The sequence below is a fragment of the Schistocerca serialis genome, chromosome 7, assembly GCF_023864345.2.
Source record: "Schistocerca serialis cubense isolate TAMUIC-IGC-003099 chromosome 7, iqSchSeri2.2, whole genome shotgun sequence".
NCBI lineage: Eukaryota > Metazoa > Arthropoda > Insecta > Orthoptera > Acrididae > Schistocerca > Schistocerca serialis.
In genome coordinates, this window is record NC_064644.1 from 257,787,239 (window position 1) to 257,810,465 (window position 23,227).

At 37.5% G+C, this 23,227-nt stretch overlaps 1 protein-coding gene across 1 annotated transcript in view; it reads left to right on the forward strand.

The window, feature by feature from the left end:
- Window positions 1-23,227, forward strand: part of LOC126412496 (uncharacterized) — a 279,604-nt gene that overhangs the window by 218,943 nt on the left and 37,434 nt on the right. Inside the window, exons 3-4 of the mRNA XM_050082116.1 lie at window positions 14,232-14,363; window positions 14,719-14,827. Of these exons, the coding sequence (XP_049938073.1) occupies window positions 14,232-14,363; window positions 14,719-14,827 (241 nt within the window). The remainder of the gene's footprint in view (window positions 1-14,231; window positions 14,364-14,718; window positions 14,828-23,227) is intronic.

The following is a 23,227-nucleotide window of genomic DNA, read 5'->3' on the forward strand; positions in this document are numbered from 1 at the left end:
AAAGTCATAAAATAGTGTATTAGTGCAATCTTTTCTCCTGTAAATCTTCTTTCTACCGCAGCTAGATTGTCTATATTATAATCTTCATCTTTCCTTGACACAGAATATCTGAAAGTAATGTAATGAATATAATAGAGGGAAACATTCCACATGGGAAAAATATATCTAAAAACAAAGATGATGAGACTTACCAAACAAAGTCTCATCATCTTTGTTTTTAGATATAAAAGTAATGTAATTGGATCTGTAGACAATGTGCATTGTGTGAATCAAGTCAAATTTGTATCACAGATGGAAAAGTATACATATGTCTAATAACTAGAACTTATCAAATTATGATTATGTACATCAATAATCTAGACATATGTCTAATAACTAGCATTTAGCAAATTATGATTGTGTACATCAATATTCTAGGCCTATACCATATTAAATTCCGATTTAGCTTACATCATCTATCCTATAGCTATATATGTTTCTGTATACTTTGAGAATTTCTGTTGTTGCTTTTAAGATCATGTGGTTTACATAAGTTACATCCTCCCTCCCGTCTCCTCCCTATGAGGAGGAGGCTTGAATGCCTCAGCAATATAGGTAGCTGCACTGTAGGTGCAACCACAGCAGAGGGGTATCTTTTGAGACACCAGACAAACATGTGGTTCCTGAAGAGGGACAGCAGCCTTTTCAGTAGTAGCAAGGGCAACAGTCTGGAAGATTGACTGATCTGGCCTTGTACCAATAATGAAAACAGCCTTGCTGTGCTGGTACTGTGAGTGGCTGAAAGCATGGGGAAACTACAGCCATAATTTTTCCCAGCGGCATGTAGCTCTACTGTATGGTTCAATGGCGATGGCATTCTCTTGGGTAAAATATTTTGGAGCTAAAATAATCCTCCACTCAGAACTCTGGATGGAGACTACTTAGAAGGACATTGTCATCAGTAGAAACAAACCTGGCATTCTAGGGATCTGAGGGTGGAATGTTAGATCCCTTAACTGAGCAGGTAGGCTAGAAAATTTATAAAGGGAAATGTATAGGTTAAAGTTAGATGTGGTGGGAATTAGTGAAGTTCAGTGGCAGGAAGAACAGGACATCTGGTCAGGCGAATACAGGGCTGTAAATATAAAATCAAATGAGGGTAATGCAGGAGTAGGAAAAATAATGAATAAGAAAATAGGAATGTGGGTAAGCTACAGTGAACAGCATAGTGAACACATTGTAGTAGCCAAGATAGACACAAAGCTGACACCCACCACAGTATAAGTTTGTGTGCCAACTAGCACCATAGATATTCAAGATAATTTTCAGGGGCTGATGTTGGCCCTGACCACAATTTATTGGGTACAAACTGTAGATTAAAACTGAAGAAATTGCAGAAATGTAGAAAATTAGAGGTAATACCTGGAAAGTTTGAATGAATCGAAGGTTGTTGAGAGTTTCAGAGGGAGCATTAGGCAATGATTTACAAGAACAGGGGAAATAAATACAATAGAAGATCAATGTGTAGCTTTGAGAAGCGAAATAGTGAAGGAAGCAGATGATCAAATGGGTAAAAAGATAAGACCTGCTAGAAACCCTTGGATAACACAGGAGATACAGAATTTAATTGATAAAAGGAGAAAACTTGAAACTGCAGTGAATGTAACGGTCAGAAGGGAATACTAATGTCTAAGAAGTGAAATTGCAGGAAGTGCAAAATAGCTAAGTGGAATGGCTAGAGGACAAATGTAAAGATTAAGAAGCATATATCACTAGGGGAAAGATAGATACCAGCTACAGGAAAATGGAAGAGGCCTTTGGAGAAAAGAGAAGCAGTTTTATGAATGTGAAGAGGTCTGATGGAAAAATCATTAGTAATTATTACTAGGTAAAGAACGAAAAGTTGAAAGGTGGAAGGAAAATATAGATCGATACACAAGTGATGTGTACTTGAAGGCAATATCATAAAAATAGAACATCACATAGATGTAGACAAGATGGGAGATATTATACTGCAAGAAGAATTTGACAGAGCACTGAAAGAATTGAAAGACCTAAGTCGAAACGAGACTCCAGGAGGAGACGAGATTCCGTTAGGACTACTGATAGCCTTGTGAGAGCCAGTACTGACAAAAATCTTTCATCTCATGAGCAAGTTGTATGAGACAGGAAAAATACTCTTAGACATCAAGAAGAATATAATAACTCCAATTCTAAAGAAAGTAGATGCTGAAAGGTGTGAATATTACCAAACTGCCAGTTTCATAAGTCATGCTTGCAAATTATTAACATGAATTCTTTACTGAAGAATGGAAAACCTTGGGGAAGATCAGATTGGATTCCAGAGAAATGTAGGAACATGCTCGGCAATACTGGCCATATAACGTCTTTCAGAAAATAGGTTAAGGAAAGGCAAACCTAAGTTTAAAGTATTTGTGGGCTTAGAGAAAACTTTTGACAATATTGATGAAAATATTCTGAAATTCTCAAGGTAGCAGGGTAAAATAATACAGGGAGCGAAAGGCTATTTACAATTTGTACAGAAACCAGATGGCAGTCATAGGAGCCTAGAGGCATGAAAGGGAAGCAGTGGTTGAGAAGAATGTAAGACAAGGTTGTAGCCTATCCCCAATCTTATTCAGTGTGTGCACTGAACAAGTGGTAAAGGAAATCAAAGAAAAATTTGGAGTAGGAATTAAAGTTCAAGGAGAAGAAATAAAAACTTTTGATATTTTCTGATAACATTGTAATTCAGTCAGAGACAGCAAGGGACTTTGAAGAGCAGTTAAATGGAATGGACAGTGTCTTGAAAGGAGAATATGAGATGAACATGAACAAAGACAAAACAAGGATAATGGAATGTAGTCAAATTAAATCAGGTGATGATGAGGGAATTAGATTAGGAAACAAGGCACTGAAAGGAGTAGATGAGTTTTGCTAGTTTCTGGGCAAAATACATGACAGTCAAAGTACAGAGGATATAAAATGCAGGCCGGCAATGGTTCTGAAGAAGAAAAATTGTTAACATCAAATATACATTTAAGTGTTAGGAATTATTTTCTGGAAGTTTTTGTGTAGGGTGTAGCCATGTATAGACGTGAAACATGGACAATTAACTGTTTAGACAAAAACAGAGTAGTAGCTTCTTAAAAATGGTGCTACAGAAGAATGCTAAAGATTACATGGGTAGATCACATAATTAATGATGAGGTACTGAAGAGAACTTGGGAGAGAAGAGATTTGTCAAACAATCTGACTAGAAGACCGGATCTGTGCAATAGTTATTCTGATGTGAAAAGGCTTGCACAGGGGACAGTAGCATGGAACACTGCATCAAAACCAGTCTTTGGACAAAACAAAGTAAGCTACATCACATTTTACACTGCAATTTGTCGTACATTGTAGTGCTTGTCAAATCATTAATAGTATAAAAAACAGTTTTGTATCAAAGGTGTTTTGAGAGATTTTTTGAAAATCTTGAAAATTAGTGATTTTTGATCCTGAATAGGATGGTGTTGATTTGAATTTCATAGTATTATGTCTGAGCTCATGGAATATGCTCATTTTCCTTATTCTTGTGTCATGTTAGTCTGAGTATCAGGAACATATTTGAACTCTGTCCAGCATAGGAGTTCAGTTAAGTATATGCTTGGTAGTGACAGTGTCTTATTTTGTTTACATTTCTTTTTGCATGTAGTCATCAGATGATAAGTTTTTTAAATATCATAATTTTTAGAAAGGTATAGAAAATATAATTTTAAGTACAAAGATTTAATGCATAACAGGTTTATCTACAAATGTTAATACATTATACTTAAAGCTTAGAATTCTTTCAGTGAATACCTTAAATGGATCCCCAATATGTACTCTTATGGATTCTGACAATTTGTTGTACTGCATTGAGTCACTGATATATGGACTGTGGTCTGTTACTTTTGTGAGTATGTGAAACCACAATAGTATGTTGAACCACAATAAAACACAAGCAATCAGACACTTTATTTAAACATGAATTGAATACATGTGACACTACAGAGAAAATACTCACTAATCATAACATACAAGGCATTGGTGGAGAAAAAGGCCAAAGAAAACAAGTGATTAGAAAACAAAGGTACTCTGCACATCATTTTCCCAGTGATAGTCTATGACTAATTGTGTCACCACACAGCCTCCCCCTCCTACAGTAGAGCTCCTGGGTTGAAGGGATATTTGTGCCATATGATCCTGCTAGCTCTCATGCAGTTTGGACTTAAAATATGAGAAACTGGCTGAGTGTCCCATGGAGATTGATTTGGCTATGGTGTACTCTCATTGGCAACTGCATCAGTTGACATAGGCATCATGTCCGGAGACTGGTCAGGGGATGGTATAGGCTTATTGGCCACTGCACAGTATGACATAAGTGTTAGATGATGCTAGGAAGCTCAGCTCCCAGCCTTGCCTGCATGGAGCAGACATGCTGGTTTGATATGTTTGATGGAAACCTTGGTGCATTTGCCAGTAACCACATTGTCACTGTGTGTTGCTTTCATTCCACTGCTGGATATGAACGCATGTAAGGCATTTGTTAAGAAGCTTTGACAGAGTCCATACATAATGTGAGAACACATAGTTATATCTTTGAGAAGAAAAATAGTGGATCCATGTGGCAGGATGCTATTGACAGACAAATGTTGGGAATGAAGTATTTGATTTGATTTAATAAGAGTGGAGGATCTATAGATGGATGATTACCTTGTTGGCTGAAAAACTCTAAAGAAAATCTGATGCTTTCACTGTACACAAATTCCACTACCAAAGCACCAATATGGGCTTGAGTGTAGTATGTAGACTCAGTAACACTAGAGACAAAGCTGAGAACCAAGAAGAACCATGACACATAAGGCAGATTTTAAAGTTTGGTGCTAGTGTTCTGCCATTCTGTGACTGGCTGGACAATAACTTTAGGTATGATGATGGGTAAGACTGCTGAAGTTTGCCAGTTTGTGGTACAAGGTGGACTCAAATTTATGGCCATGGTACTTTGTTGCATCTTGAACAGGGGTGATAAGTCTGACCAAGTCAATATGCACTTGACAAAAATGCTGTGTAGACATGAACATAATCAGAGATTTGTTCCAAAAACATGCTGGAATGAGAGGTTATGGTTCTTTTTGAGAAGAATTACATTACACTAGGAAGTTTTCCATTGGCATGTTCTGTAGCTGCAATCCTGTATTTTTATTTTTGATAAGCTCTTCTAATTCCAAATCAGTGTCTTGTGGTATTGCCACTCACTTGCAGTCAATGGTTGCAGAAACCACATTAATTCTGGGAAAATAGTCATACAAATTATCTGCAGTTTTTAAATGACAGATATTGGTAGTAAACCAACTGATAAGTTCCAAATGGTGGAAGGGACTTGGTGAGAATGAGTCCTTTGGTCTTTAAAGCAAAGGAAAGAGACTTGTGAACAGTATAAAATATCAAGTGGCATGCCTCCACATTTGGCTTGAAATGTTTAATGGTTTAATATATTGTCAACAGTGCTCAGTTGTAAGCACTCCATTTAGCTTGCTACTTCAACAGTTAGTGGGAAAGAATGCCAATAATGTCTCTGGAGTCCAAGTGATGAGATGTTGTCTTCCTGAAGGTGGTCACAACAATGTAGCAGCGAGAGGCACCTGTAAGGCTGCAGAGTGGAAGAGATGGTGTCTATAGAAGTTCACCACATCCAGAAAGTGGAATAATTGTCAGAAAGTGTCTGGAATGGGAAAAAACTGAATCATGTCAGTTTTATTCTCTAGGAGCTTAAAGCCAAAGGGTTAACAAAATGGCCATAAAATGTCAGTTCTTTCTGTATGAGAATACATTTGTCTTTGGTGATCTGTGACCTGTACTTTGAAAGTCAATAAAAAATATTTTTTAGTTGCTTGTCATGTTTGGATTGAGATTTTGAGAAAACTGACACAACATGCAGATAAGCAAAACAGTGAGGCAGACCATGAAGCACCTCTTTGACAAAATACTGCCATGTTTGAACCATGTTCTTTAGACAGACACCATTCTGATGTATGTGAAGAACTCGAAAGACATGATAATTGTCTTTTCAGTATATGTGCAGGTGCCACAGGAATCTGTTGATAGACTTTCTGAAAATTGATGACACTCAGTAGCTGAGCACCTGGAAAATCCTGGAAGTGTGGAACAGGATAACAGATGGAAGTAGTTCACACATTCAAAGCATGACAGTCCCCACAAGGATGCCAGAAACCATCTTTCTTCTCTTCCAAAGGGAGGAGCGACACCCATGGGCTGTTGGAATATTGAATAATCCCTGTGCTTAATAAATCCTCAGATTCTTTCTTCACTGCTGCTTTACATTTCAGGTGTGAGCTTCAAAACTGTCTACCATAGTTTTAATGTGATAGGTACTGTTATGTACCACCCCAAGGGTTGAGGGGCGGGGGAGGTCAGGCAGAAGATTCACATCAGTCAAGGGAGGAAAGTTTTTGTTCAATGTTACCAGTTTAGTCCAAACTTTCTTTAGGGCTCTGGTGTGTTTGCCAATTGGAGAAGTAACACTTCATTTTCTATTACCTATGTCTGCTTTTACATCCTTGAAGACCAGTACTTTTTCATGGCAACTCATTAGTAGTGCTCACTATGGTAAGAAGTTCCTCTTTCAGTGAATCACTTGCTGACAGGCAAACCCATAGAATTCCACCTGGTCACTGCCACACCCAAATGAAAGCTGTGATCCAGTTCATGATGGCTGCTTGAACAGCCTGTTTGGCTCTAAAAAATCTCATCATTCTTACAGAGTTGAGCCTTTCATATGGAAGTGACAATGTGACAGTGGTGCAGGAAATAAGACACAAAAATATGTTCAGTGACATCAGCAGTCAGGAAGGTCCACTGCAATTGCTTCTTAAAACCCAAGTTCACCTTCTTGATGTGTTCTCCAGAGATAGAGATTTTTATGCTGTTACCAGTAGGTGCAGAAAGCCAGAAGGGAACCAAAGATCTGGTTGAACATTGACATCTCATCCCAAGTCAATTAAGTATCTTCATGAATCACAGGTGTCCTAGTCATATAAATGACTTGTACCAAAACTGTTTCCAGCTGACAATTGCATTGATGTGGCAGAAAGAGTCACATTTCTGATACAAGGAAGGAATCCATCTTCTTGAGTTTGTCATGAGACAATCCAGATCACATGAAATGTTAGACCCTGCATTTGCTGTAATGATGGACTGTAGGCACTTCACATTAGAACAACTGGTGATTGCTGCTGCTGTTTGGGTAGTTGCATGTAGGACTGCATTTTTCTAGCCTGTTGTTTGGAATGGAAATGATGCCAGTTGGGTAACTGCTTGTTGACGTCACATGCTGTGAGCTACTGGGACTCACTATGTTTTGCCAGAATTGCCACTAGAGAGTGCTCAAGTCATGCTGGAGTGAGCCAAGTTGTTTAGGTAGTGGAAGCTGATCTCATGATGGCATCCACAGTAAGTACACTCACAATGCTATTGACAGTTTGTGGGGGCCCACGCACATTGTCATGTAACAAAATAATATGCAATTGCTCAGCAATGATTAACCAGGAGACCAAGTTTACATCATTATTTGAAACCACAGCACCTTTGACAGTGGAAGACAACTAACTGCACCCCATCTGTTTTAACATTGCCTCACAAATTTCACATTCACTCACAAGGGATCTAAGATGGCACCAGTGTACAGAAGGTGATTTATCATCAGTAATGTCACTGTTTAAAACTTGTCCTGTTCAAAGATCTGTTGGTTTTGTGCACTCAATAGAGCACATTATCCTTAAGATGCATATATTTGCACACAGATGAAATGTTATGAACAGTGCGAGACAATAATAAAAGAGTTTGAATGTCTAAAGCACTGATGACCAGAAAGAACTGTAGGTTGTCACCATGGAATACCATACACAATAAATTAAAGTTCCAAAACCCTGGACCATAGATCTAGTTGTTGTGGCTTGTTCCTTGGAGGCACCAATTCATCATTTGTTACCAAGGAAAGAACCAAAGTCCCTTCCTGTGACATGCATGATGAGGCTGCATTCATAGTAGTTGGCTGAGTATCCTCATGTTTAATATGTTTTGGGTCATCCGCACCTTCAGGGTAATCACTTGTGGATACATCAGTCCATAACAAAGCATGAATGGTATTAAAACCAGTGATTTATTAAATCACCAATGGAGTACTTGTGACACCACAAAGAAGATGTTCACCAAACAGAATGTTCAATGCACTGTTGTCAGAAAAAAGCACAAATAAAGCATGAGTTCAGAAAACAAATATACTCTACACTTTACATTTCAGTGATAGTCTTCAACTAACTGCATCACCACACTTCTAAATTGTTCTTCGTCTATAATAGCTAAGCTTTTTTCTTGTGTTGTAATGATGTACATCATAAAATTTACGTGTGTTGTCCTGATAGCTGACAAGAAATGTGATTTGTATATGTATATATAATGAGTATAAGGTGAGATATTTATTTCAGTTACGAGCATCATGGCAAGTCTACCTTTATTCCAGACCCTGACTCAGCCTAACAGCTCCCTTTTGTAGCACCAGTATTCTGTTTAAGTGTGCATCAGTGGCATATTCCATCATCTCTCTCACACAACTTAGAAATGGGAAAATTGTTCCATCCACAGCTATATCCTGTAACATATAAATGGAAAAATTGCCCCATATTATGCAGTTTTCAGGATTTCATTACATGAATTTTGAACAGCTGGTTGAGCAAGTACCATGCACTGCTTATTTTCTTCCAACTATAGTTCACATGGTTTCCCCATCAAAGATTGTCATCCAAGAATTTACAATCTTCGTTGTTTGTATTAGACATTCTGCATATACTTCCTACATGGTTGTGGTGTGAGTTGGCTAATTAGAACTCTTGTAACTGATTTTGTGCTACTGACATTTATGCTCTGGTTACTAAAGTATTTGGTCACTTCTGATGTCCCACGTGTTGAAAAATGTGTTGTATCCTCTTTTTACCACCATTAAACAGCAGAGAAGTGTCATCAGCATAAGTAATTGCATGGGAATCAGGAGGTTGTTCAGTATCATTTACATACACCAGAAAAAGAAATGGTCACAGTATTGACCCCTGTGGTATACAGTGCATTACTGTTTCAGTCACAGACTGAATCTTGATTTTTCTAACCCTGTTTTAATAATTTGTATGTGGGTATTGTTACAGCCTTTTAGGTACATAGACAGGAGTTCAAGAGATGTGTGTTTCTTCAAGAGAAGTGCAGAGTTGATCAAATCAAAAGTCTTTGTGAGATCTGAAAATGTACCCACAGTATTCTTTTGTTCATCTAGATAGCTATAAACTTTGTGCTAGACTTCACTGGCAGCTGTTATGGTGCTGCTGTTTTTCGAAATCCATGCTGGGTTTCTGCAAGGAGATTGTTTTTTTGTGAAAGAGGCTCTAAGTTTTGCCCACATTACTTACTCCAAACTCGTACTAAGTGTAGGAATCAGTGACACTGGCTTGCAGTTTGATGCTTCCTCCTTTGACCCATTTTTATGTATTGATTTGATAATGCTCCTTTTCAGTACACTGGGAAACATACCTTCTTTGTTGCAACAATCAGTTTATTCATTCTGCAACATCACTACACACAAATAATTGGAACAAGTACATAAACATTCCTTTATTGGAACACTCTCACAGATGTATATCCAGTTCAGGTAAAATACCAAATGAATGTGCCCAGGTTGAGAACCAAGTTCCATAAACAAACAGCCACTGCCATAAGTGAACAACCATCAATGTCAATTACCAAGTCACTGCCCAGGCTATGGTGGTCCCTATCCTCATGGATAATTTGCTTCTGAGTGGCATATTTTGGCTCTGTGGCAGCTCTCTTACAACTGTTAATATGTGGGCTGTGGCCTGCATAGCTAGTATTCTCTAACCAAGAAAGGGTGCAGACAGGCTCATGACTGTTAATGATAAAGTGCCAGTTGTTGAGTAATCCTTAACACTTCACTTCACTTATGATGAACTTTGCTGAACTCACAATGAACCCCACTGATGAACTGTCACTGACTCACTGGGATGTGAGTTATAAAGCCATGTGGATTACTGCGCTGCAATCATGCAGTTGGATGGTGCTGCAGATGATAAAATGTGTTTTGCTCATTAACTCCACAAGTCAAGCCATGTCAGTTTGAAATAAAATTCTTGAGCTTTTGATGGCCATCTCTGCCATCATTGTTCGGAGCACTGACTGCTGGGGTTGGCATGGTTTCCCACTTATGTAGCCATGATTGTGGCCTCTGCCACTTTTCAGAGAGAAATGAAACAACACATGCTAGCAAGGTGATTGGGCAACTAATAGCAGCTCCTGATACACAGAGCAAAAGCTTTTTCTGATGATTATCACCTACAGTCTGAATTGCAGCACTTGAGATATGTGTTCAGAGAGAATAGTTATAGCAAGAGAGACATTGCAAAGGTTTTCAGGTGTCACCAAAGAAGAATGCCTTGTGAATCAGCTGAAGAGGCCAAGCCAGCTGCTTTCCTGCCATACTTTGGGCCAATGAGCAGCAAGTTAGAACATATGCTACAGAGACAAGGACTGAGACCAGTGTCCCTGTCCACCCTCAAGATACAAGATATACTGCCCCCAAGACGCAATATATGCTGCACCCTGTTAAAGATGATACAGCTCTTTGTGTGCCTGGTGTGTATGATGTTCCTTGCAAATGCAACAGCATCTATATAAGTGAGACAATTTGCACAGTTGCAGAGCATTACACTGAGCACAATCAACATATTAAACAAAAGGAATTTGACAAGCTGGCCAAAGCTGAACATTGCATGGAAAATGGACACAAAATACTGTCTGAAAACATGAGAGTGTTGGCTCATGTATCAACATACTGGGATTTGGTTACAAAAGATGTGGCTGAGATTAGAATGAACAGCAACAACCTTAACAGAGACCAGGGATACACACTCAGTAGGGCATGGGGACAGGCTTTGGATGTCAAAAGGAAGCAATAAAAACTGTGTCATCCTTGTAGGGAGACAAAAGCATCAGTTTCAAAAGTGGCGCTGGCCCATTGTGCCACCTGATGTCAGTCAGACCCACAGCAGGCCAGGATTGCTATGAGCTGCCCAATCACCTTCCATGCATGCATCATTTTGGCCTCTCTGATTGGTGCGAGAGCCCACAACCATGGCTATATAAACAGAAAACTGTGCCAGCCCTGGCAGTCAGTAGTTTTACACCTGATGATGATGGTGGAGATGGCCATCAAAAGCTTGAGAATTTTACTTGACGTGGCTTAAGGTTTTATTTAGGTTGAAACAAGAATGTCAAGCTGTGAACACTGTCTTGCTTGGATCTGTAGGCAGAAGAATTGTTAGTCTGATTTGACAGTTCAACATACTGCATGTAAGTGATTCCTTCACCCCTATCAGAAGAATTTGTCCCTTAATATTTTTCAAAAGCTTATTGGTTTCATCACCAAAATTTCATTGTCTCACAATTATGAAGAATCTTTAATTGATTTACCTTATTAAAAATCTCCCAAAAAAAGTCATTTTTGGGTAAACTTGTTGTTCAAAAGAGTCAGGAAATGTGATGTGTGTGACTACAACAGCTACCAGAATTGACATCACTGGAAGCAGGGTAGTTTTGTTTGACATGACATCTAGAACCATAATTCTCTACATGGGAAATTAATTGTATTTAAAGACTAAACACAAACCTCAGCTTTGAGAACAAAGTTAAAATCCAGAGTAAGTGTTCAGTGACGATTAGTAAATTTCTGATTTCAGAATTATAACATTTTTACACAGAAACAGAGGAATTCCAATTTTCATGATACTTACTAAAAACCACCTATTTCATGTTGTGTTGCTAAAAACTACCAGTTATGCATTTTTTTGTACTAATGTTTATGTGAAATTTTCCTGTCCCTAGTCATTATCCTAGAATATAGAATAGTGTGATTCATACAACTAATTATATTGTCATAATTAAGTGTGTCTGACATGTGATTGTATATAGTATAAAGATCAGTTGGCCAAGAGCAATTTCCTAGGGGATGGAAATGTAGAATTCTCATTTCAGATCTTGATTTCTCTCCTAGTGTCTTTGTAATTTCAGTATATTGTCTTCTGTTTTTCCAGGTATGATAGGATTTTATCTCCTGCCTTCCTTATTATACCACGGACATCTAACATTTCTACTAATGCTTTATTACTTACACAGTCAAAAGCATTTGTTAAACTCAAAAATCGCTACATATTTATTTTTAGAATCTAGATAGCTTATGACATTCTCAGTGAGATCTATGATTGCATATATGGTGCATTTATCCTTCAGTAAGCCAGACTGTCTTTCATTGAGTACTACATATTGCACTAGAAATGGACAGTAGGCTGAACTGGGAACATCACGTTCTACAAACACTAAAACAGCTGACGTCGGCAACATTTGCTTTATGAATTTTGTCACGCTTCAATGACATTACCATCTCAAAGTCAGCTTACTTTGGCTATTTTCATTCAGTCATGTGTTATGGCATAATCTTCTGGGGCAATACACCTCCCGCAAAGAAAATCCTCACAGCACAAAAAAGAGCAATAAGAATCATTTGTGGTGTACCCCCACGAACCTCATGTCGAAATCTTTTTAAACGACTTGAAATACTGACAGCAACATCTCAGTACATATATTCACTGATGTGCTTCATAATAAATAACCCCACTCTGTATGAAACGAATTGCCTATATCATGAACATAACACCAGAAGAAAAGAGGATTTCCACTGTGAGATAAGGAACTTGACACTTATTCAGAAAGGGGTAAAGTACGCTGGAATGAAAATTTTCAATTCCCTACCAAACAGCATCAAAAGTATAAGGAGTAGTACATCAGTATTTAAACGTAGCTTGAAAAATTATTTACTTGAGACCTCACTTTATTCATTAGAGGAATTCTTTCAGAGAAATAAGTAAAACCCAGATTGGAAAGATGTTTTTAAATTTTTTGACACTGTTTACTGTTAAACTAATGTAATAATGCCCTAATGTAAAAATTCCTGTTTTTCTCATTTCCATTTTTGGGTCACTTTTAAACTCAAAGTGGGAAGTTTTGATTACTGTTCAAGGTTAAAATAAATGCAATAATGCCCTAAATATGAAACTGCTATCTTCACATTTATGTTGACTAGTTTTTAAGCTAATAAGTATGACTTTTGTGCACTGTTATTAATACTATAACAATGTCTTTATTCTATGTATTTTATTATGTATATTGACACGTTCCACATCTGAGTGACTTGCTCACATGTACAGATCTATGGAACAAGTATATAAATAAAATAAAATAAAATAATGAGTCTCTGTGTGTAAGCTCATTCAAATATTCTTGATACAATTGGTAGAAGAGTTATGAGTCTACAATTTTCTGGTTTGTATTCATTTCCCTTTTTATGAATTGGTTTTGTCAGTGCTTACTTAAATTAATTTGAAAACATTCCTTCCAAGAATAATGTGTTGATTAGTTGTGTACATAAGTGGGACAGTAACTTGTATTTGTTTCATGGTGACTGGCAAAATAGGTTTGAGAGTTAATGACAAATGGTTCTGGGTACACTTGCCACTAACCAGTATCCATTACATGTTCTAACTTTCTTCAAAGTGACACTGAGCTGAGATGTGGTAGGGCAGGATTTGAGTTCATTTTACGAAGGTCATTTCTTTCTAGGGAGGGATAGGTTGGGAGAACACCCATGACAGAATTGTTAATACATGAGCATTCTTTCTTAAAAACCACAATGCTATTCACTGAATTTTGTTTTGCTGATAATCTTTATACTGTTTTTAATTTTTGTCTGTATAACATGTACCCAGGACTTAGCACAGTTACATCTCTGAAATAGGCTGCATTACTTCACATATTTTAAAAATCTGTATTATTTTGGCTGTTTTCTGTGTTTCTGGGCACCTACAGTAATAATGGCAAATATTGAAGAGATCACTAAGTCTTTCTTTTGGTTGTAATCTACCATAGTTGGCTCTATAAACTGATAGTTTCCACAGACACTTTGTTTATTCCCCACGATGTAATGTTTTGCTACACAACTTAAGGTCACACTTTTTGAAAGAACACTGCAAATATCCTATTTATAGCTGTTTTAGGTCATGTACTGGAATGCATTGATAAGCAGAAGATGTTATTTGCAGGGTGTATCCTCAGCTGAATCAGGATTCTACCGCTGTGTCTCAAAGTCTCTCCATGACCCTGCATATAATATTAAATCTGTTGAACTTGTTGTCAGAAAAGATTGGGAGGATGTTTACGAGAATGATTATGAGGTAAGACAAAGACACACTCTAAATGTTTAGGTACGTGCTAATAATTTTGCGTACCCAAAGAAACTGTCTATTAAATATTATTAATGTGTTAGTTATAAAATGAAACTTCACATTGAAATCTCCTCAGTACCCTTATTAATCAGGAATTAAGTCATAAAATTATACTATATGTCAAATTTAATAAAGTTAATAAGCCCTCTAGTGTTCTGATAAATAGTTGTAATGATACAGTACATAATTTTTGTAAAGTTTCAGCCTAATTGTGCATTAATAAAATTGATCATGTTTTTCAAATCCGAATTATGAGTTGACTTTTCAGAATAAAAATTAAATTTTTATCAATTTTATTTTTCAGACAAACATGTTCAGAGCTCTGGTAGCTGTTGCCGTTCTACTTGCCATTGTTGTTATTTGTGTAGTTTTGTATGTTCTCTGGAGGAAAAAACAGAGTAATAGATTTAGAGGTAAGCAACACATTCTTTCTTTCTAGATTGTTTTAATTTTAAAAGACTTGCAAATTCTGGACAATGCAATAGCAAAATATCAGTATGGTGAACATTTCATTATTAATCTTTTTACTTTTGTTAGTCAGTCTGTGGCAACAACTACTTGTAATACACCAGCTTTTGTCCAAAGAGCCTCATTTGGCTATGCCATCTAGTTATAAAATCACACATACACACACACACACACACACACACACACACACACACACTGTTACTAACTAGCTCAAAATGATCAGGAATGACAATTAATATAAGGAGTGTTGGTGTTATTTTCATATGGGACATTGTAATACTGTACAACCTATACATCGAATGACACTGATTAGTTCTGGAGAGGCAATGATTGTCAGTACGGTAGTGCTATACAGTGCTAGAAAAAGAGCAGCTTCTCTCGATACTTTGAGCTAATTTGGCAGTAGCACTAAGTGAGTTAGCAGATTATGAGCTGCAGACCAGAAGACACTAGACATCGCAAGACTGATTGCTTCAGTCTAACTGTCTCTGATAGCTTCAGTGCTTAAGAGACTGAGGACAAAAACATGCAGACAACCCAAGAATTTCAGAAGCAGAAGGTCCTATTGTTTGGTAATAGTAATGGGAAGGGGCTCTCAGAAGTGGTAAAGAAGTTTTTGGAAAGTTACTAACGAATCTTCTGGTTTGTTTGGCCATGGTCCATGAAACTTTTCCATTCATAATGTTTTATCCAGAGCTGCGCTGGATATCTTCGGAGGTACTGATCAAGTGACATTAATACTGTTGAAAAGAGGCATGCGACTTTATACAAGAACAGCAGAGATTATCCTTGTCAGGGACAAAACTTAACTATTGACTGTTGCTTGTCAAAGACAAAACTTAACTATTGACTGTTGCTTGTCAAAGACAAAACTTACCTATTGAGTCTGTAGAGCCATTGTCCATATATCACTTTCCATGTCTACATCCGTTCTGTTAAAATTACCCCCATGTTTATACATTTCTATGGCTTCTCTAAATAGCCATGGATAATAATGATCAAGAGAAACATGAATACATTACTAAAGGAACATAAAAGTATTTCCCAATGAGGAAAAATATGAAAATCAACTGTAGCAAAGCATGCTCTTCAGTTAGCAAATCATGGAGTGAAGTTTTCTGAAACCAAAATTTTATTTACAGTGATGAATCACTATCCATGGCTATATAGAGAAGCCATTGAAATATATATGAAATGGGGATAGTTTTAAAAGAAAAAAGAAGCCATGAAACTTAGTGACATATGGACAGTGGCTCTACAGAATTGTAGATAAGTTTTATCTTTGTGAGGCGACAATTCTTAATTAAGTTTTATCACTGACAAGGGTTATCTCTACTGATCATGTATAAACACAGGTGCACAATATTTATGTCACTAGACTCAACAGAACCAGGAGCAGTTCTGAAGATGTCTAGTGCAGATCTGGACAAAAGATTAGGAATGCATATGTTTCATGGATCATGGGCACATAACCTAGAATAATCACCAGTAGCTAAGACATGTGGTCATGAAAGCTTTCATTGTTTCATCTTTTGGAAGAAGGATTATCTCTACTGATCATGTATAAACTCAGTGATGCCACTTTTGCACATTATTTATGTCACTCTCTGACATCTAACACATCAGTCGACTAGACTCAACAGAACCAGGAGCAGTTCTGAAGATGTCTAGTGCAGATCTGGACAAAACATTAGGAATGCAAATGTTTCATGGGACATGGCCACGTAACCTAGGAGAATCACCAGCAGCTAAGACATCTGGTCATGAAAGCTTTCATTGTTTCATCTTTTGGAAGTGATAATACCAGGCAAATAGTATTTTTAAACCAAGTGCAGGGCTCAGGGATGTGACATGTGATTCCCTTTGAGCAAGGATCTTAGGAAAGATTATGTTATAATTTTAGAGGTTGCAGGTAACTTTCTGGATCATCAGTTAATACCACAACAAATACTGCAACTTGAATAAATCTAAGAACATGAAAGCAAATGCATTTTGTGCCTTCTATCAAAACATCAGAATCCTGTAAATAAAGATGATGAATTTCTCAGATCCATACAGGAAAATGAAAGATGGATGGAATTTCAGCAGATTATTTATGAATACCAAGATGTCTTATGGACATCATTGAAATTGAACAGGTTCATATTGATGGCTAAAACCTAATATCACACTGCTGTAGTGTACTTGCTTCTGAGGTACTTATACTAAACCAATGTAGAACACTGAAGAAGACAGGAGGAGCAACTATATAAAAAAAGAAAAAGAAAAAAAAAGAGAGAGAGAGAGAGAGAGAAAGGCCTTTGTCAGCAATAGACACACATACACAAACACACACACACTCACGCAAACATTCCATCCCAGATTTTCCATTGTTTGATTAACAATAATAATAATTTGTTGTGGCTCAATGGCCAGGTGCAAGTCTTTCTATTGGACATCACTTTGGCAACTTGTGTGTCTCTAACATACCCCAATATCCAACCAGGCAAAGGGGTCCTACAGTTTCAAGTGGAATTCAAACCACATGTTGGTTCTGGTGATGCCTCACACCAGTGAGAGGTGAAAACTAGGTTAAAAAGAAGACCGAAAAATCTGTGGTCTGACTGAGATTCAGTATCACAACCTCTCAGCATTGTGGCATGTGCTTTATCACTAGACCACCAGGCCTAACATGCACATATATGGTTCACGTATAGGTTTTGATGAGTGAGTTTGTTAGCATCAAAATATGTGATATAAATGACAGTATCTTTTGATTACATTGAGTTAGAAACTTAAACGTTTTTTTCACCACCAAGGGACCATAATTTGGCATAAGTTTCAACTTGATACCTCAACTCATTCCTCACAAAAAGGGATTTTAACAGTCACACAGGTAGGCAGGCAAGCAGATAGCTGGACGGATAACAAAATGATTCTATAAGAGTTATTTTTTTACTGATTGTGGTACGGTAACCTGAAGAAATGAGTGAAGACCCAGGTCCTTCAGTTTAATTAATGTTGTGTTTACAGCGTCTTGAATGCTGTGCCACTGCAGCTAATCAAGAAGCATATAGCATGGACAGTTTACAGGCCACCAGCAGGAAGTATTTTCAGCTTCGTAATACTGCTAGAAACAGCTTTAATAAGGTTAATCAGATCTAACTGGAGAATCATTAACTGTGGAGACTTTAAAGTCAATTTTCTGTCAGACTTTAATGTCCAAGGGCACCTAAAGCTGTTGATGTTCTGCTTGGGGTGATTTTCTACAGTAAAATTGCCTTTGAGGATTGAAGGACATTGTGCAACAGCTTTTGACAATTTGTTTTTAGGCTCAAAAACCTGCATTGGTTCAGTGCTTTATCTGGCCATGATGGGCAAATGTTAACAGTAAAATATACTCAACAGTTAGGTACCGGCCATAGAAGAGAAATATTGTATCACAGAATCATAAAGAGCTATTTGTTCAGTATTTAGCAAAAATCTGTTGGAAGAATGTTAAAGAGAAATTTACAGAGCAGGCAGCATTGATGGCAAGTTTAGCTCTTCCTTGTATTCCTACAGCACTTCCAGTCTTATTTTCTCATGAAAACAAATAAGGGAGAAACTGATCAGAACCAAAGGTAAGGGGTGTATAACTTCAGGTATTAAAAGTCATGATTTGAAATTCCCTTATCAACTGTATTGCAAACTCCTCCAGTTTGTCATTAAAATATCAAAACTCATGTACTAAACTCAAAAATTAAAACACTCTAAGTATAAGGTAAAAAACTTTTGGAACATTATTGACCAAGAAACAGACAAAAATATTGACCCCAGAAAAACGGGCTGCCAGAAATGGTCACCAAATTCAGCAATTGCTTCCTCACAATGGCAATAAATGTTGCACCCAGTAATAAGGAATCAAATAACGATGCATCAGATTTTCTTGTAGAGAGACTGTGTTCACCACCAACAAATATTATTTAAAAAAATAAACCCATAAGGATACAAAATTCATCAGGTCACTGAAAAGTAGTAATTCTGCTGGATATGGTAGTGTTTCTAGTGGTCTCTTTCAGTTTTGTGCTGAACTGATAGGATTAGCCTCAAGCTACCTCTGCAATCATCAATGGTTCAGGGCTTCTTAAATATGCTGTAGTAAAACCCATCTACAAAACTGAAGATAAGCAACTACACCTTCTAATCTTTTAAATAATATTTGATAAAGTGGTATGTGATAGAATACTGACTCATTTAATGGAACAGAATATGTTAACTACTTCTCTGTTCAGCTAATTTAATGATTTTCTATTGAGAAAGCAATAAAATACTTCACTAGTGTGGTACTAGCACAGCTAAACAAGAAAGATTATTCTCTTGGTATATTGTGTGATCTTGTCAAAGCCATTGGTTTTGTAGATCGCATAGTTCTGTGTGGCAAACTGAAATGGCATTAACAGCATCCCTCAGGCGTGAATGGCACTTTATCTTCATAACAGAAAAGCAGAGTGTCTCAGTAACAGACTGATTCACATGCAAGAAACTTAAGCTCGGAATGGTGGAACATAACATGTGACACACCAGAAGGATCAGTACTGGGCTCACTCTGGCTTGTAACCTGCATAAATGATGTTCCAGTGACTTTAAACTGTGTTTCAGAAATTGGTGATACAGGCATACTAATCAAGGGCCCCAACTAAGTGTCATGCTCTGCCACTGGCTTCATCTTGATCTTGGAGCTGCTACTTCTCACTCAGGTAGCTCCTCAATTGGCATGAGGCTAAGTGCATACAATTCCAGTTGTTCCAGCCAAGGAAAACTCCCTTTTAGTACCAGGCAATGAACCTGAATTGTCTGCCTAGCAGTCAGGCAGACTGACTAAAGAGCTACATAGGCAGACCTGATGATAGCTGAACAGTCCTACAGATGGTTCACAACTAATGGTTTAAGTCATAGTCTAACAAAGGTTCAGATTAAGCAATTTCAAACCAGCTGTAATGAACTGATAACATTATAAGTGGACATGAAACATATTCTGTAACATACCTTGGGGTCCACATTGGTAACAGCTTAAAATGAGGTCACAGATAAACCAATCAAGAAGCTCATTTCAGCGTGTTATGTGCTCAGAAGCATCTTTCACTCTCTTGATCTACAGACAGGAGTGTTATCATATTCCGCATGTTGTCACTAGCTGTTATCTTATGGAATTTTCACATAATAACAAGCAGTAAGAATATTGTGATAACCATACATCTTAAAAAATTCCTTTTATTGGAATTATATCCTCTTGCAGGAAGGTACTCAACAAGGTCCCATTCAGCAAAAAGCAATAAATTACCTCATTAACCCTTCTTTCTGCAAGTTTTCTGAATGTATAGGTTCAAGGACTGAGAAGTTCTGTAAGTACCGGGTGATCAAAAAGTCAGTATAAATTTGAAAACTGAATAAATCACGGAATAATGTAGATAGAGAGGTACAAATTGACACACATGCTTGGAATGACATGGGGTTTTATTAGAACCAAAAAAATACAAAAGTTGAAAAAATGTCCAACAGATGACACTTCATCTGATCAGAATAACAATAATTAGCATAACAAAGTAAGACAATGCAAATATGACATTCTTTACAGGAAATGCTCAATATGTCCACCATCATACCTCAACAATAGCTGTAGTCGAGGAATAATGTTGTGACCAGCACTGTAAAGCATGTCTGGAGTTATGGTGAGGCATTGGCATCAGATGTTGTCTTTCAGCCTCCCTAGAGATGTCGGTCGATCACGATACACTTGCGACTTCAGGTAACCCCAGAGCCAATAATTGCACAGACTGACATCTGGGGACCTGGGAGGCCAAGCATGACAAAAGTGGCGGCTGAGCACACGATCATCAACAAACGATGCGCGCAAGAGAGCTTTCATGTGTCTAGCAAATATGGGGTGTTTTTTTTTTTTTTTTTTTTAATAAAACCACATGTAATTCCAAGCATGTGTGTCAATTTACCTCTCTATCTACATTATTCCGTGTCATACTGACTTTCTGATCACCTGGTACATCACAAGTAACAGTGTTTATTGTAGAGCTTCATGACAAACAGTAATGTACTGTAAATAGTTCTCAGCATTTGTAGATGTAGGTACACACTTCCTCCAAAAAATATCATTGTTATAAAAAAGTATTAAGATCCTAATAACAGGTAACAGCAGTTGTATAGTGTAACTGAAGAAGCAGCAGCTCTTTTTCCCTTCAGTAGCATCTTATTTTTCTAATTTGTTTAATTTGCCAATGAAAACTCCAGTTTTCAATATCAACAACATGAGAAAGAGGATACATTGCTACTCACCATAAAGAAGACACATTGTGTTCATTGAGTTGTAGACGACATGCACAATGAAAAGACTGTTACGCATTTAACTTTCACGTAAAGCCTGCTTCAGAAAGTGGAAGTATCCAGATAACCCGGACGGTGTAGCACTGTGCCAAGATGTGCTGGCGGTGCACCAAGGCATGTTTAGCCACAGGGTGATCCTCATTACCAACAAACACTGTCTGCCTGTGTCCGTTCATGTGAATGGACAGTTTGTTGCAACAAACTGGATACTTCCCACACACACCAATCTATCGTAACTCCGGAGACGGGAACTTGCCCTTCAATATATTCTCTCTTCCCGTTACCCACCAGGCCTCAACCTCCGCTAATTTGAAGTTGCTGACCCTCGTACATCACCTGTCATTCAACAACATCTTTGCCCCTGTACTTCCGCCTCGACTGTGTGTGTGTGTGTGTGTGTGTGTGTGTGTGTGTGTGTGTGTGTGTGAGTGTATACCTGCCCTTTTTTCCCTCTAAGGTAAGTCTTTCCGCTCCCGGGATTGGAATGACTCCTTACCTTCTCCCTTAAAACCCACATCCTTTCGTATTTCCCTCTCCTTCCCTCTTTCCTGATGAAAGATTGAAATTTGTTTGTGTGTTTGTGTGTTTTTTATTGTGTCTATGTACCAGTGCTTTCCCATTTCGTAAGTCACAGCATCTTTGTTTTTATATATAAATAAAATTATAGTTGTTTAAAGACAAACATATGTATCTATGTGACAACGTGCACACTTCTAGAACGTGGAAATGAAGTCTCTTCAAAGAAAGAATGCTGGCACTTGCACCAGTGATTAGGGAAAACCATGGAAAAACATGATCAGAATGGTTGGACAGTGATCTAAAGCCTACATGGAGAAATCACATTTCACTGCCATACACTAATTCATGAAGTGCATATTACAAGTGAAATTGCAATATCAATGGCAACAGCAGTAAGACTGATATCACAGCTAACAGTCAAGTGGAACTTTCCACATCACTACTCAACATTAGATTTGAACTTCCTTTTTTCTTCTATCAGCAAGGGCTGGCACAGCTTTGTCTGCTATCACAAATTTGAATTTAGATATTCCATGCGGTTATATGACTAAATCAGAGTCAGGTGTCTGCCTCTGCAGCAGAGTGATCATCACGTATGACTGCCATGCATGCTGGGTTGGACATTTGCTCCACTCAAAGACTGAGTGTTGTGTTGTCCTTATCATCATTTCATCATCAATAAAATGCAAGTTGCCCTGTGTGGTGTTAACTGAAAACACTTGCAACTCAGCAGCCGAATTCCCCAGGTGGGAACTCACATCCATCAACGCTGTACTGTCGTTTCATTTCATTTTCAGAATCTGGTGCTGCTGTAATTTATTTTTGAAAGTGGGCAGCACGTTGATATTCTTCTTGTTGTGTAGAAACTTCTTGTAAAAATACTGGTTACACCTATTTGATCTTCCGTTAGTTTTAAGTGCCTGTGTCCTGTATAATAATAATTTTTATTGTAAGTGTTGTAATCATATCTATCTTGGTTGAAACTAGCTGAGCAGTGATGCTGTAAGAAGAGAATGACTTCATATATGTGTATTTTGGAGCACAACGAGCCATAGTCAAAGTGTTGAATGATTTAGTTAAAGTATTCACTACATGGATGATGTTAAGTGACAGAGAGTACTGGGTGCAAACTGGCTCAGAACTGAAAAATATCTCACCTTTGATTTTGTGTTTGTGGTCATTGGACCATCATTGGATGCCTATCATACTGCAAAAATTTAGTTTTGTAGAGAATTCCTCATATAATGCACTTAACACAGTATTTAACCCAGATGGTACTGAATTTTTTGTTACTCTGAATTAAAAGATGGTTAATTATACCACTAATAGGTCATACAAATGCTGTACAGTGATTTTACATAAATTGAACCCTTAGTCTGAGCATAATGAGCTGTCCTCCTGGAAGGATATCAGTACAGTGTGACATAAAAACACCATTTTATCATTTCAACACAAAGTGCTTCATTTTT